This window comes from Diadema antillarum, unplaced genomic scaffold (assembly GCF_040938485.1).
Source record: "Diadema antillarum isolate AM-2024a unplaced genomic scaffold, OU_Dant_1.0 seq00001523_RagTag, whole genome shotgun sequence".
NCBI lineage: Eukaryota > Metazoa > Echinodermata > Echinoidea > Diadematoida > Diadematidae > Diadema > Diadema antillarum.
The window spans coordinates 1,025,565-1,039,425 of NW_027272255.1; the positions used below are offsets into that span (position 1 = coordinate 1,025,565).

General features: G+C 36.4%; 1 protein-coding gene across 1 annotated transcript in view; it reads right to left on the reverse strand.

The window, feature by feature from the left end:
• Nucleotides 1-13,861, reverse strand: part of LOC139710359 (uncharacterized) — a 163,504-nt gene that overhangs the window by 90,757 nt on the left and 58,886 nt on the right. Inside the window, exons 6-10 of the mRNA XM_071622282.1 lie at nucleotides 12,575-12,668; nucleotides 5,693-5,766; nucleotides 4,129-4,212; nucleotides 2,324-2,392; nucleotides 564-657 (exon numbers count right to left, since the gene is read on the reverse strand). Coding sequence (XP_071478383.1) covers nucleotides 564-657; nucleotides 2,324-2,392; nucleotides 4,129-4,212; nucleotides 5,693-5,766; nucleotides 12,575-12,668 — 415 coding nt within the window. The remainder of the gene's footprint in view (nucleotides 1-563; nucleotides 658-2,323; nucleotides 2,393-4,128; nucleotides 4,213-5,692; nucleotides 5,767-12,574; nucleotides 12,669-13,861) is intronic.

The following is a 13,861-nucleotide window of genomic DNA, read 5'->3' on the forward strand; positions in this document are numbered from 1 at the left end:
TTGAAAAGCATCTGATAGCAGCCTATGCAAAAAGGGGTTATTTGTTCTATAAAAAGTCAAACTATAATTCAATAACAAGCAGAATTAGAGATAGCAAGCTGAGGACAATGTCGCATCGGGAGAGACGGTTGGCCCAATTGAATTGATCTTCATTCCCTGCCCACGGGGTAAATTAACCCTTTGCATGCCACAGTAATTCCCTGTCTAGGGGGTTGTGTGAGAAATTAGAGCACTTTTAACTCACTGGCACAGAAAAGGTTGAAACAAAACAAAACAAAACAAGACTAGCATAGGCCTGCTTGAACAGGATAGTATGTCAGTGAACATGTGCACCAAAGGGTACGCTCATTAGTACTCTAAAACTCCAATCATGGTTCTTCAGCTGCGTGCGTGCTTCGTACAAAGCTGTACACGATTCATTACAGGGATTCCCAAATATATCTTGAGTTTGGCAAGCCTTTTCATCACATGGTCTCTCCACTGCACTGGGTCTTTAATGTCTTACACATATTTACTCTCAAGTTCTTCTTTTTGCAACTGTACAGTAACTCGGCGAATCTCACCGTTCTGTTCTGCTGGAGTCTCAGCAGAGGCAGCTGCTCTCGGAGCTCCGCCTCCCAACTTGGCTGCCAGCTCATCCTGGAAGTTCATTGGCTGCTCACAGCCAAAAAGGATTTAGAAAAAAAAAGAAGAAAAACAAAACAAAGTCAACACTCAAACAAAAAGATAACACACACGTGTTTAATCATGTACAGTATAATTCAAATGTTTACTTTTAATCATTATTCCACACGGATGGCAAGTAAAACAGAGTATGCAATATTACGAGTGCTGAAGAAGCACATATTCTTCTTCTTTTTTTTTGAAACAATATTGTTACGTTTCTTGCCAGAAACATGTGCATAAACAAAACTTGAAAAAAGAAGTATTTTCCATGAAACATGCAATATCTACGGAAAAAAAAACTGGACAGGTACAAAATACTGCAAGAAAGTAACAGTTGGCATATGTGGTTCCATAATGACGCAGCAACATTGCTCCTACATAATTATGTGTGCCAGAGAGGTGGTCACTTTCCAGTGGATACATAATAATAGCCCCATCAGAAGAAATTTAAAATTAGAGTGGTCCCTTATTAGTGCAGAAAACTTAGATTTCAATACATTAAGATATTCTGATATATTAATACGAAGCAAGTCATCTCTTTCTTTATAATTCAAAATAAGGATTTTGTTTTTCCTCAATATGTTTATCACTAGTTTAAGTCCACATACATGTACACATATAGATACATTTTAAGAGTGCAAACATATATATGTCACAGATCTGAGATTGCTAAACAAAGCTTCAGCTCACCCTCTGGAATGTCGCATTTTACATGAATTTTCTGTCAATGTTATTGCTATTCTCTGATAGCTGACAGGCTTGAATAAAAATTCTGAAGACTGGACGAAATAAGCGACCAACCGTCCCACTAACCATTCATTCAGGGTGATAACATGATACTTGGGTCATGCTTGCGGGGGGTTTGCGATCAAAATCATAAATATTTGAAGAGCAATTTATATTTATCATCAACTTGAAGGTAATTCTTGTTCATTCTGTGTGTGTGTGTGTGTGTGTGTGTGTGTGTGTGTGTGTGTGTGTGTGTGTGTGTGTGTGTGTGTGTGTGGGAAGCAGATCAAATCATGCAGTGCATTTGTGCAGCAGAAGCTGGATAAACAAAAACATCACTTGATACCAACAAATCAGCCCATAATCAAATATCAGGCGCCAATCAACACAGAAGCCAATGAAGCACTTTGCATGTTCTTCAAAATGTTTTCCCCATAAAGGTTAGAGCTCCATCTCTTGCTCAAAAGTAGATAGTCAAAGGCACCATAGCCATATTTTCAGCAAAATAATGCTCGTTTATAGATTTATAATCAGGTGTAGATCACATGTTCACTATTGTCTGACAACACAATTTAAAAAAAAAAATTAGTCTCTCTTTTTGGAAATAAAATAATGTGAGATTCCTAAATTTTAAACACAAGATGTTTGGATGTTTGACACATTTTGGCAAGAGATTGACAAAAAAGGATATGTAATCTACAAGCAGGTGTCAATTACTTGCTTTTACTCTCAAAAAGAGGTAAATGTACCACTAATGAAGGTTATTACATGTTTTTGAAAGAAAAAAAAATGACCTCCAATATACAGTATGACTGGGAGTGATTAAAAACACCTAGTTGGCATGAGACACTAATAATGAAAGAAATTTATAAATAAAAGGGATGGAAAACTACGACAGCAACATGACTCTGATGCATGATGGCAGTACCTTGGCGGGTGCCGACGGCTGGCTATCTTCGTCATCGAACAGACCTCCGTCCGAGTCTTCGGAGTCACTCTAACGTTACGTGGGATGCGATTAGGACGAAGACAACATGCAGCACAGTGTTACGTGGAGTAACAAAAAAAAAAAAAAGAGCACCCCCCCTGCAAATAAGGTTCTTGCTACAATTCATCATGTTTCCCATTTTCTCTTTGCGTATTGAAAATATAAAATTCCATAAGTTTTCTACTATTCTAAGGACCAGCAATTAGGTTTTCAAAACTCACCCAAACTTGGGGTGGAGAAAGGACACTCTCAAAGCCATTAGATAGATTTGGTTATATGGAACTGAAAATGACAAGAAATGTTCTTCATTATAAAGTATAATCATCTAATTTTGCTAGTTCAGTTTTTGAGTGACCTCATGTAATCTTCTTCCACATTTCATGTGTTTCGGGCTTCCTACATCATCTCTGGTATAGGGTAGAAGCTTTGCTACTTAGAGTGTAGGCTGAAATCTTTCTTACTCTATAAAAACAACAAACTTTTGCTGACAGATTTGAACTCTGAACAAAGAGCACCACTCCTGGCCTGCAAATAAATCGAGAGCAATTACATTCAAGAAACTGTGCGAGGATTAAAACATACTTTGCAAATTGATATATCATAAGCCTCGTAACAAATGTGGAAAATCCTTCGGGCTGGGGAATGGTGTGGGTACAGGGCATAAATTGGAAAGGGGGCCCTCTAGTGGTAAAGTTTGAACAGGGCTAATTAAAAGGGGAAACCGCTAACAAACTGGTGCACACAGACAAGGGGCATACCGCATGCCAACACACACACTTCGGGCTTGCGAGCAAGGCCAGACACAAACAACTTTGAACCATGCATAGGTCACTCGTGTCCAAACATCACAAGGTACATGATAAAAGATTTACAATGTAAATATCAGCAAGTAAATCTTATTCCCACGTCCCACCTACACGACTCCTCTGAAGCACAAAATAAACTGGGCCCCTCCTTGTTTACAGTAACTAATATTAGTTCACAAATTGCTGAGAAGTCATCTTGATAAAAGATTTACAATGTAAATATCAGCAAGTAAATCTTATTCCCACGTCCCACCTACAAGACTCCTCTGAAGCAAAAAATAAACTGGGTCCCTCCTTGTTTACAGTAACTAATATTAGTTCACAAATTGCTGAGAAGTCATCTTGCCAAAATCTCTAAATCCTTTTGACTCCCAATATTCTGACATGTTAAAATCACATGGATGATACATACACATAAATGTATCACTGAAACTTATCGTTGTTCAACTCATCAAGTGCCTACCCTGAAAATTGTTTTGATTATGCTCAAGCAAATCATGTAATCGGCATCTCAAACCGATTAAGATGTTGTGAGACATCCCTTTTTCAAATTTGACACATAATTTGATGACAGGATCTGAAATTTACGAGGGTCAAATGAATGATTGAACCATCATACTAAAAGACGGAACAGCAGAACTACTGTAGGCAACTTTGCCTTCTTACACCCCAAACATCACATTTTAGCCTGTCACTGAGCAACCGCATTTTGGTGTCTCGTTAAGTGCCTTCTGGTCACATGGAAAAATCTCACAAAGGGCAAGTCTGAGTATTACACACATGTGACATTTGAACAGCACAAGGATTCTAGAGAGACGTCATTCCCAGAAGTTTAACTATAATATTACTATGATTTCTTTTTAAGATAACACAGTTGAGTCTTTTTTTCAAACCGCATCAAGTGTCATATGACTGCCATTTCAAAAACTTGCGGCTCACCTTGTTTGTTGACGTTGCCGTGGTATCGGCCGTCTGCCTCGGCTGACCTCCAGTGAACTCTGACTCAGTCTCTGTGTCAGTGTACTGGTCACCGGACTGAAGAAAGGAAAAAAAAATAATGCATTTCACTGGGGAACGCGTGAAATTAGGGTTTAAAGGTCATATATCCCTTTCGCTCATGTCACAATATTTTGCATGATTTATCAGTGGAAAAATGAGCAAAGAAAATGGGATTCCATCGGGATATTATTTTGCATGGTTGAAGAACAATGTCTCGCAACATTTTGTATAAAATCTAGAGGTAATACACCTCAAAGTTTTTAAAGTCTTTTGAAGTAAAATGATTACATTCAAACAAAAATAAATCATTGCAATACATAATGAAGGCAGAACATCATGATAATATGTGGAAGGAAACAAATTTTATGAAATGCACATGTGACCTATCATTAGAAATTTTGGACGAATTCACTTCGCCACGGCATGCTTCCAATTTACTTCCCACAGCACATCCTCTTTCTACCAGGCAGCTTGAATTTTCCGGCCCGGGGGTTTTAAATCACTTCCGCCTGTCAGGTCTGAAACATTCCATGCAGGGCCCCTGCCTCATCAATTGCTGCGATGTGGAACTTTCGCATTCGACACTTAAGTTAATTATAGGGCAAGTGCTGTGACATGCTTGTCCTGCCGCATAGGAGGGGAAACCTCCAATAAAAGGGTAACTGCGCTCCATGCAGTTTGACCTAGTTTAACCTGACATACTGTACATCCTTGAGAAAGGACACTTACGAGAAGCAAAATTTGCAAGGTGATCGAGGAATATTTTCCATGACTAAATCAACAATATCTGAATTTAAGCCCATCAGAATACTTGATGACATACCTCAACTGCTCATTGGCGATGTTTACATGGTATAACACGCTCAGAAATAAAAATTTAGCTTCAAGTAAGTCTATGAAACGTTAACTGATGCAAAATAGTTGTAAGGTTTGGCCTGTAATGATCTTACAAGCAAATGGATTGATGGATGGATGGGTAAGTTGTAACAGAGTATACTTCTGACTACAAATGTTTCTCAGTTACACTTTAATTCAGAACTGTGTTTCCTGACAAAGTTTCTGTTTTGAGTCCCCCTACCAGCTGCAAACTGCAACAGCTGCATCACAAGTTAATGACCTGTCAATCTTATATTATACAGTTCCCTGTACACAAACATGCAAAAGTCCATGACCCATTTATATGCATGTACCATACTTATACATCTGAGGAGGGCACCGTCTGTCCGTGGCTGTAAATGAAAGGGCTAAACACTGCCTCCTAAAACATGTTTAGATATCGAACCCCTTGGAACTTGAGTTCGCATGCAGAATTAAGCAAGATTCAATGTGAAAACATCTCTGGACCATGACTGGCCATCTATGACTTAACATACACATTTTTAGGGAAACTTTATCAAAGTTTGCTTTCACACAAACCAAGATAACTCAATAAGCATGAAACATGTTTCCTAACATGGCAACTCAAACTGAGTTTTGCCAGTCTAAAAGGTTTTCATAGACTCACCTCGATGTCGGAGAGATCAGACTTGTCCGAGTCACTGAGTGTGTCCTCATTGCTTGATTCATCATCTCCCACTTCTGGACATTCAAAAGAGTTTGGGTGGTAGAAGGTGGGGTGTTAAAGCAGTTATGAATTGTTCTCATTGCAGCTTAAATCTCAGTCTGCAGACATATGTGTACAATTTTTGTATGAAACGACACATATCAATTTACATCCCATTACAATAAATGGCTGTCTAAATATCCCCAAACCATACCCAAATATTTTCACAGAATCTTGATCAATTGTGCCATTAGATCATGAATAACATATGTAAGGCAGTCTGCAAGCAGCCATATCTATGTAAGCTTACATTTATGTCAGATTTTTAAAGTTATATTCGTGTGTTATAGTGCATACAGCTTTTATGTTGTGTGTTGTATCTTTAATGCATTCATTTTGTTATTTTGAATGTAATTTGTTGATACATTTTGTGTTAGCTTGTATAAAATGGATGATTGCACAGTGCGTTGGGAACACTGATTTGTTATATGCACTACATAAATTAAACTGTTATTATCATTATTATTAAGTGTTAACCATATTCAAATTTTCCTTAAAGGACAAGTTCACCTTCATAAACATAAGGATTGAGAGAATGCAACAATATTAGTAGAACATATCAGTGAAAGTTTGAGGAAAATTGGACAATCGATGCAAAAGTTATGAATTTTTAAAATTTTTGTGTTGGAACCGCTGGATGAGGAGACTACTACAGCTTGTGAGTCATATGCGTACAACAGTATAAAGAAAATGTAAAAGAAAATTCAACATATTTTCACTTTTTTCGCATAATAAAAGAGCTCTTGACTTGCCTCTTTTCTAAGGCAGGGGGAATAATATCACCCATAACATTTGTCGGTAACGAGTCAGGGGAATATGTACTTTTTTCAAAAGATGGCATTTTGTGAAATTCTCTTTATATTTTCCTTATATTGTTGTACGCATGTGACATCTAAGTTTTTCATACACTGCAGTAGTCTTCTCATCCAGCGGTTACTGCACAAAAACTTCAAAAATTCATAACTTTTGAACGGATTGTCTGATTTTCCTCAAACTTTCAATGATGTGTTCTACTAATATTGCTACATTCTCTCAATCCTTATGTTTATGAAGGTGAACTTGTCCTTTAAATTTGCACAGAAGATCACAGATGATTTCTGACAATTCACAATTCCTCCCGTATTTGTTTCCCTACACTCATACATTTTTCAGATTGCTTTATTATAGTACCAGATTATTATTATTTTTTTCATTTGCTCTGTTGAGTACATTTCTTAGTATTGTAGGTTGATATGTTTCATGGATTTCATTTAAAGGGACTGTACAGTACTGGTTGAGGTAGGGATTCATGTTCTGAACATTCCTAAGTGAGATAATGAAAAGCCTGTTATGAAATATGAAAGAGCATGTAATCTTAAGAAGGATTTAACGTTTATTTGATGAAAATTGGTTTTCAAATGGATAAGATATCCAAAAAAGTGCTAATAATAAAAGGCGACATGCCCCAACTTTATTAGTATCTCTTTGTTTCACCTTGTTTTTGGATATCTCAGCCATTTCAAAACCGATTTTCATCGAATAAACATTTGATACCCCTTAGAACCGCATGCTCTTTGACATCTCATAGAGTGATTTCTGAATATCTCACAAAACGTTAAAAGCTAAATCTTCACCTCGACCAGAACTGTACACACCCTTTAATATTCATTTAGTTAAGATATCTAGGACAGTGCAGCAAAACAGCATAAAGAAGCTTTTGCCGCACAGTGAAATGTATTAGATATAGTTTCTGCACTCAAGACTTCATTCATTATTAATTATCATCATTATCATCATTATTGTTGTTGTTGTTGTCATTATTATCATTATTATTATTATTATTATTATTATTATCATTATTATCATTATTATCATTATTATCATTATTATTATTATTATTATTATCATTATTATCATTATTATCATTATTATCATTATTATCATTATTATTATGATCATCATCATCATCATCATCATCATCATCATCATTATTATTATTATTATTGTTATTGTTATTATTATCATTATTATTATTACTATTATCATCATCATCATCATTATCATCATCATCATCATCATCATCATCATCATTAATGGAAGGATGTGGCTCCAAGGTTCAGCACCAGATGGAACCACCACAATTGCCTGGGAGCTATCGATGGCAAACATGTGACTATCAAAGAGCCATCAAAATCAGGATCCCTGTACTTCAACTACAAAGGATTTCACAGCATTGTACTAATGGCCGTTTCAGACGCTAGACACAGATTCCTGTATGTGGATGTTGGAGCAGAGGGTGGCACCCTGAATGGAAGAACTTGGAAGCACTGCAACCTGCATGAAGCAGTACATAGGGACAAAGTAGGACTGCCTAGACCAGAGCCTAGACCAGAGCCAATCCCGAACGATGACAGGCCCATTCCTATGAACCACTCTGTTGGCGATGATGACTTTGCTCTCAAACTGTGGCTGATGAAACCCTACTCTCATTGGTCCCAAGTTCACAGAGTTATCATCTACAACAAGCCCAAGCCCATATTCAACTAGGTCCTGGTCCAAACCTCGCACCAAAACCAGCTTTGGTGATTTATGCCTTCACATACAATAGCATCTAGATTATGGAACTCTCGCCATCCCACATCTGTGATATCCAGTCCTTGGAACACATTTAAAATCTACACTTGCGACATATTTACAACTTATCTAGTTATGATTCTGATACTTACGTTGTAGTAATTCTATGCAGTAGTAATCCCATTCCTTCTGTCAATGTTGTGTGTTTTAATTTCTTGTAATCTTTCTAATGCACTTTGAAACATTGCATAAAGCACTCCTGCATTCTTGCTTTATGTAATTATCATTTATTAGTACCTAGTTGTATTATTAACCATAGGTTCAGCAATGTCAGGAGGGTTGTGAAAAATGTCTTTGCCATCATGGCTCAAAGGAATACTATATCTGAACATTCTGCCTTAAGTTTTCTGTAATGTGTTGATTTTGTTGGATTTTTTTTTTTAATTTGCTTATTTCTATTAGAAATTCTACTACCATTATCATATTATTATCACATCAGTATATTAAATTTATACTATTAATTGGAACCTACAATGTATATTACATATTTTAATTTCAGGTTCAAATGTTTTCTGACAACACTTCAGCAAAGGCCTGAGACAGTAAACTTCATCATCATGTGTGCCTGAGTGATGCATAACTTGATCTTGACCAGATACCCACTGGCAGTAGCAGATGTGGACCACAGAAGATCCATTACACATACAATGGTACAATGTTCCTGGGGCACGGAGGGAAGACCAAGATGCATTTCATGGTTTGAAACTTTAATATGCATCTGTCATACAACAACTGTGCAGGAAGTATGCCCACTAATAATACACAAAGTTTGCACAACTAATTAATTGCGAACTTAGTCATGAACTTGACTGTGAACTGAATGCCACTAGGTCTATGGCACAGACTGGAAAGACTATTTTGCGCATAGTTCAAGAAGAGTTCACGAAAGTTGCTCATAAAATTTAGTTGTGCCAAAATATGAACATGTTGAAAATTGTGCCACACATTTCAAGCACTCGCCAGCATCCTCCTGCATGTTGCCACATGTTTCTCTGCATCGGCATGAAATGGTACTTGCCAATGGGCAAACCATGTGTAAAGTAACCCAACTGTGTGCAAGTGTTAGGGTGACTTGAGGCAACTGGCATAAAAAGAGTCAGTAGAATCAAAACGTAAATTTTCCACAAATGAATCCTTAGGGTGGGATTTCACGGAGCACGCGAACGATTTGCGAAGGACGCAAATGACAAAATCCAACATTCGGAAAAAGTTTTTCTCCGAATGCTTTCCGACAATGAAGCCGAAAACTATTCTTGCGCAATTTGTGCGAGGTTTCCACGACGTATGTGCGAATGTCGTGTGTATCATTGCTAAAGTACAGCATGTTACGTACACGACGAACACGCGACGGAAATGCGAACAACGAAAAACTTGTTTGGGGTTTCACGAACATTTTGCGAACATCGCGCGTGTCTTGCGAAGGTCTTGCGCATATGACGAGGCTTTAAAGACACTTTCGAGAACAATTCACGAGCAAATCACGACCAAGTGTGCGGAAAAGGTTCGCAGAAAATTTCAAACTTTTTTGAAATTCTCGCCGAAGTAAAAATGACATTCGCGAACAATTGACGACGCTTCTGAACCCTCACGTTCGTTTGGCGATCTTTTGCAGACCAAAATGCGAATGCTGGATTTTGCCATTCGCGTCCTTCGCAAATTGTTCGCGTGCTCCGTGAAATCCCACCCTTAGTTCAGCAAAACTCAGCATTCTAAGAATTTATAGGCTATCAGCTGCAAGATCGATTCCTTACATTAGAAGAGCAACATGTACTAGTAGACATGATGGTTTATAGCCTTGATGTCAGAGTCAATATTTATAAATTGCTAAGTAAATCTTCAATCTGTCAAACCCATCGCCTCAAAGCTCTAATCATCATTTCTCAAATGGAGCTGTCACATGTCACTTGCCCAAAAAACCACAGCTGAAGATGGAGTTTTACACATTAAGCCAAGCAAGTAAATGTATCAAAAGACCGACAAAAGAAAACCTTGATATAAATTCCCTCCCTCGCGATCTCTCATCTATCTTTCTTGAGAGACAGGGAGAGGGAGTCGACAGATTAAAATCATCATCCAGTAACCATGGCAACGTTCCTCGACAATATCTCAAAGGATGATTCTGCTTCAGATCTCTAAGCCCCCCAAAAAACTTGAGAACCAAGCTGACTCAGTCTCTGTGATTAAAAAGTCAGATACAACACTGACAAATGACTGACAAGTCAGTAGACAAAGATATCAATGAAGAGTGTGAGGAAGCCACATTTTTGGAAAACGACTGAAAATTTGTCAGCCTTAGAGTCAAGACAGCTGATTATCTTCAATGGGCTGATCAATCTCTTCCATACTTTTGAAGCTACAGAATCATGGCTGCAAAAAAACAACAACAATACAAAAAACAAAACAAAACAAATAAAAAAAAAACCATCTGACGCTCAGATATTCGCATAATATTTTATTATACATGTTTTCACTTGTATACTCCTTTTCATATGTCCATTAGATATTCAACTATATTAGTAAATTAAAGGGTGTGTATAGTTCTGGTCGAGGTGAGGATTTAGCTCTTAATGTTTTGCGAGATATTGAGAAACCACTCTATGAGATGTCAAAGAGCATGCAGTTCTAAGGGGTATCAAAAGTTTATTAGATGAAAATCGGTTTTGAAATGGCTGAGATATCCCAAAACAAGGTGAAACAAAGAGATCCTAATAAAGTTGTTGCATGTCGCCTTTTATTATATTAGCACTTTTTGGGATATCTCAGCCATTTGAAAACCAATTTTCATCAAATAAACGTTGAATCCTTCTTAAAATTACATGTTCTTTCATATTTCATAAGAGGCTTTTCATTATCTCACTTAGGAATGTTCAAAACATGAATCCGCACCTCAACCAGTACTGTACAGTCCCTTTAAGTATCCTTCTTGTTTAGTTCGTAGAAACAATTGAGTATATATTTTGATGGAAAATGTAATGCTATTTTTTTTTATATGTTGTTTAATGTTTTGATATTGAATGGTGACAAAATCAAATTTCCATGTCACATTTTAAAACAGCAATTGGACATTAAATAAAGGAAAAAATGAAATGTAAACCAAACAGTGACCACTAAAGAGCACAAAACTGTGATGAGATCTATCATGAAATCAGAAGAATAAGCTACAAGATGTGGAATACTGTTTCCAGAAATTATCATCCAGAGCTCCGATATCAGTTCCAGGACTTGAATCAAATGTTGATATCTCAGCCGTCCCATAATAGATGCCTTGCACCACCTAAAATGTTCTGTTTCTAAAAAGCTTTTTCACTGATCTTAAATTACTAAAATCATGGCTGTCCTGGTTGAGAGAACTCAATACTGATTGGCTGTATGCTGAGGTATACATTGAATCTGTGATCACTGAGATTTAAAAATTGAAAAATGAGATTCAGACTTTTTAAGTTGTAGTTTGATATATTTTTATTTATATCCTCAATATCTTTTTTTATATAAAGTATCGGTTTACTTATTATTTGGTCATCGGTTTCAAGTTTCCGGTTTTGGATATCCCCCTTCCTCATACATACTCACACACACTCAAACACATTTTTTGGTATCGTTATTTAGTATTTTGGTTAGGTACATGTATTTAGTTGTGTTAAGTCGAGTTCTCTGAGTATATTTCTATCTTCTTTTTTATCCAGTTATTTCTATTACTGCAATTTTTTTAAATGTATCTTATTAATATGTCTACTGTAAGTCATTTTGTTTATCATAATTTTTTTCTTTGCTACTGAAATTATTTTAATGAATCATATTAATTTGTCGACTGTCACTTTTTTTTTACAATGATTTCATACCCATGGCATACAAGTTTTTAATGTGTATTTATCGTCGTTGTTTTATATGAATTTTAGATGTATGTCAAGTGGACCCCTTTGAAAATCAGCTGTTATGAAAGGGCTATCCACCTTATTGCTTGAAATGAATTAATAAATAAAATGAATAAATCATGCATTTTTTTCTTTGACAAACACACACACACAAACAAACAAATAATAACAATCTCTTGATTTCAAAATCTAAAGGCACACTCACAAAGCAGACACTTATTTTTGTGTTATTTTTCTTTGTGTTTCCACAAGGTGTGAGAGTTGGAGTAACATAGCAAAATACACACTAATAATTTACCTTCTTCGCTGAGGTCCAACAGTCCAACATCATCATCTTGCATGAAGGCTGGTGTGCCAATGATGTATGGTAGAGATCGGTGGGCGTACATATCCTGTAGTAATAGAGAAAACACGATCAAAATCATTAGGACCAATACATAAATAAACTTGTGACAGATTATGAATAATACCGTATTTGAAATCTGACCAGGAAATGAATAGAGAATATATACCACGACTCGTATTGCAAGAACACAGTCACAATCATCTGGACCAATATATGCACTAACTTGTTACAGATTATGAATGATACATAAAATCTGACCAAAAAATGAACAGAGAATAGAGTGGATTAATATCATGACTCGAATTGCAAGAAATTAAGAATGAAAGTGAAAACTTCATGGTACCTACACCAGAGCTCAAGTTTGTGAACTAAAGTCATTCGGGGCATATTTTGTCGCTCTCCATACAATCTTCGACATTACCCTTTTCTCAAATGTTCTGACACATAAGATATATGCAGGATATTGTTGACAGGAATCATAAGTCTTTATAGTACATAGAATTATCAAATGGTCAATATATGTATATTTCCTCATGTTATTTTTGATGTAAATTGCTGATCTCAATGCAAACAGTATTTTCTTTCATCAATTCCTCATCTTGATAGAAACTCTATTGATTTGAAGATTTTTAGTCTGGATTATAGCCCACTAAATCACAAAATTATCATACCGCCGTACAGGCTTCATTACAATGTGAGTGAAAAACATCCGAACACAGCCTTCAAACAGGACATAACATCAGAACATTGAATTCATGTATGATCGGTGGAAAGTTAAGGATCATATTTACACACAAACAAGTACAATCAAACCTGTCTACAGCAGCTATCTGCCATGTACAACCACTAAAAACAATTCCCTCTGAGAGAAAAAAAGCATGTTAAAGGGATCGTACAGTTTTGGTTGAGACCTAATTTCGGGTTTCTAACATTTTTTGGTGAGATAATGAGAAACCTCTTATGAAATATGAAAGAGCACGCAATTCTATGAGAAATGAAACGGTTATTTGATGAAAATTGGTTTTGAAATGGCTGAGATATCCAAAAAAGAAGGATCGCTTTGTTCTACTTTGTTTTTGGATGTTTCAGTCATTCCAAACCCGATTTTCATCAAATAAATTTTGAATTCCTCTTATAATGGTATGCTATGTACTATATCATAAGTGTTTTCTTGGTATCTCGCAAAAAGTTAAAAGCCCAATTCTCATCTCCACCAATACTGTACCATCTTTTTAAAGA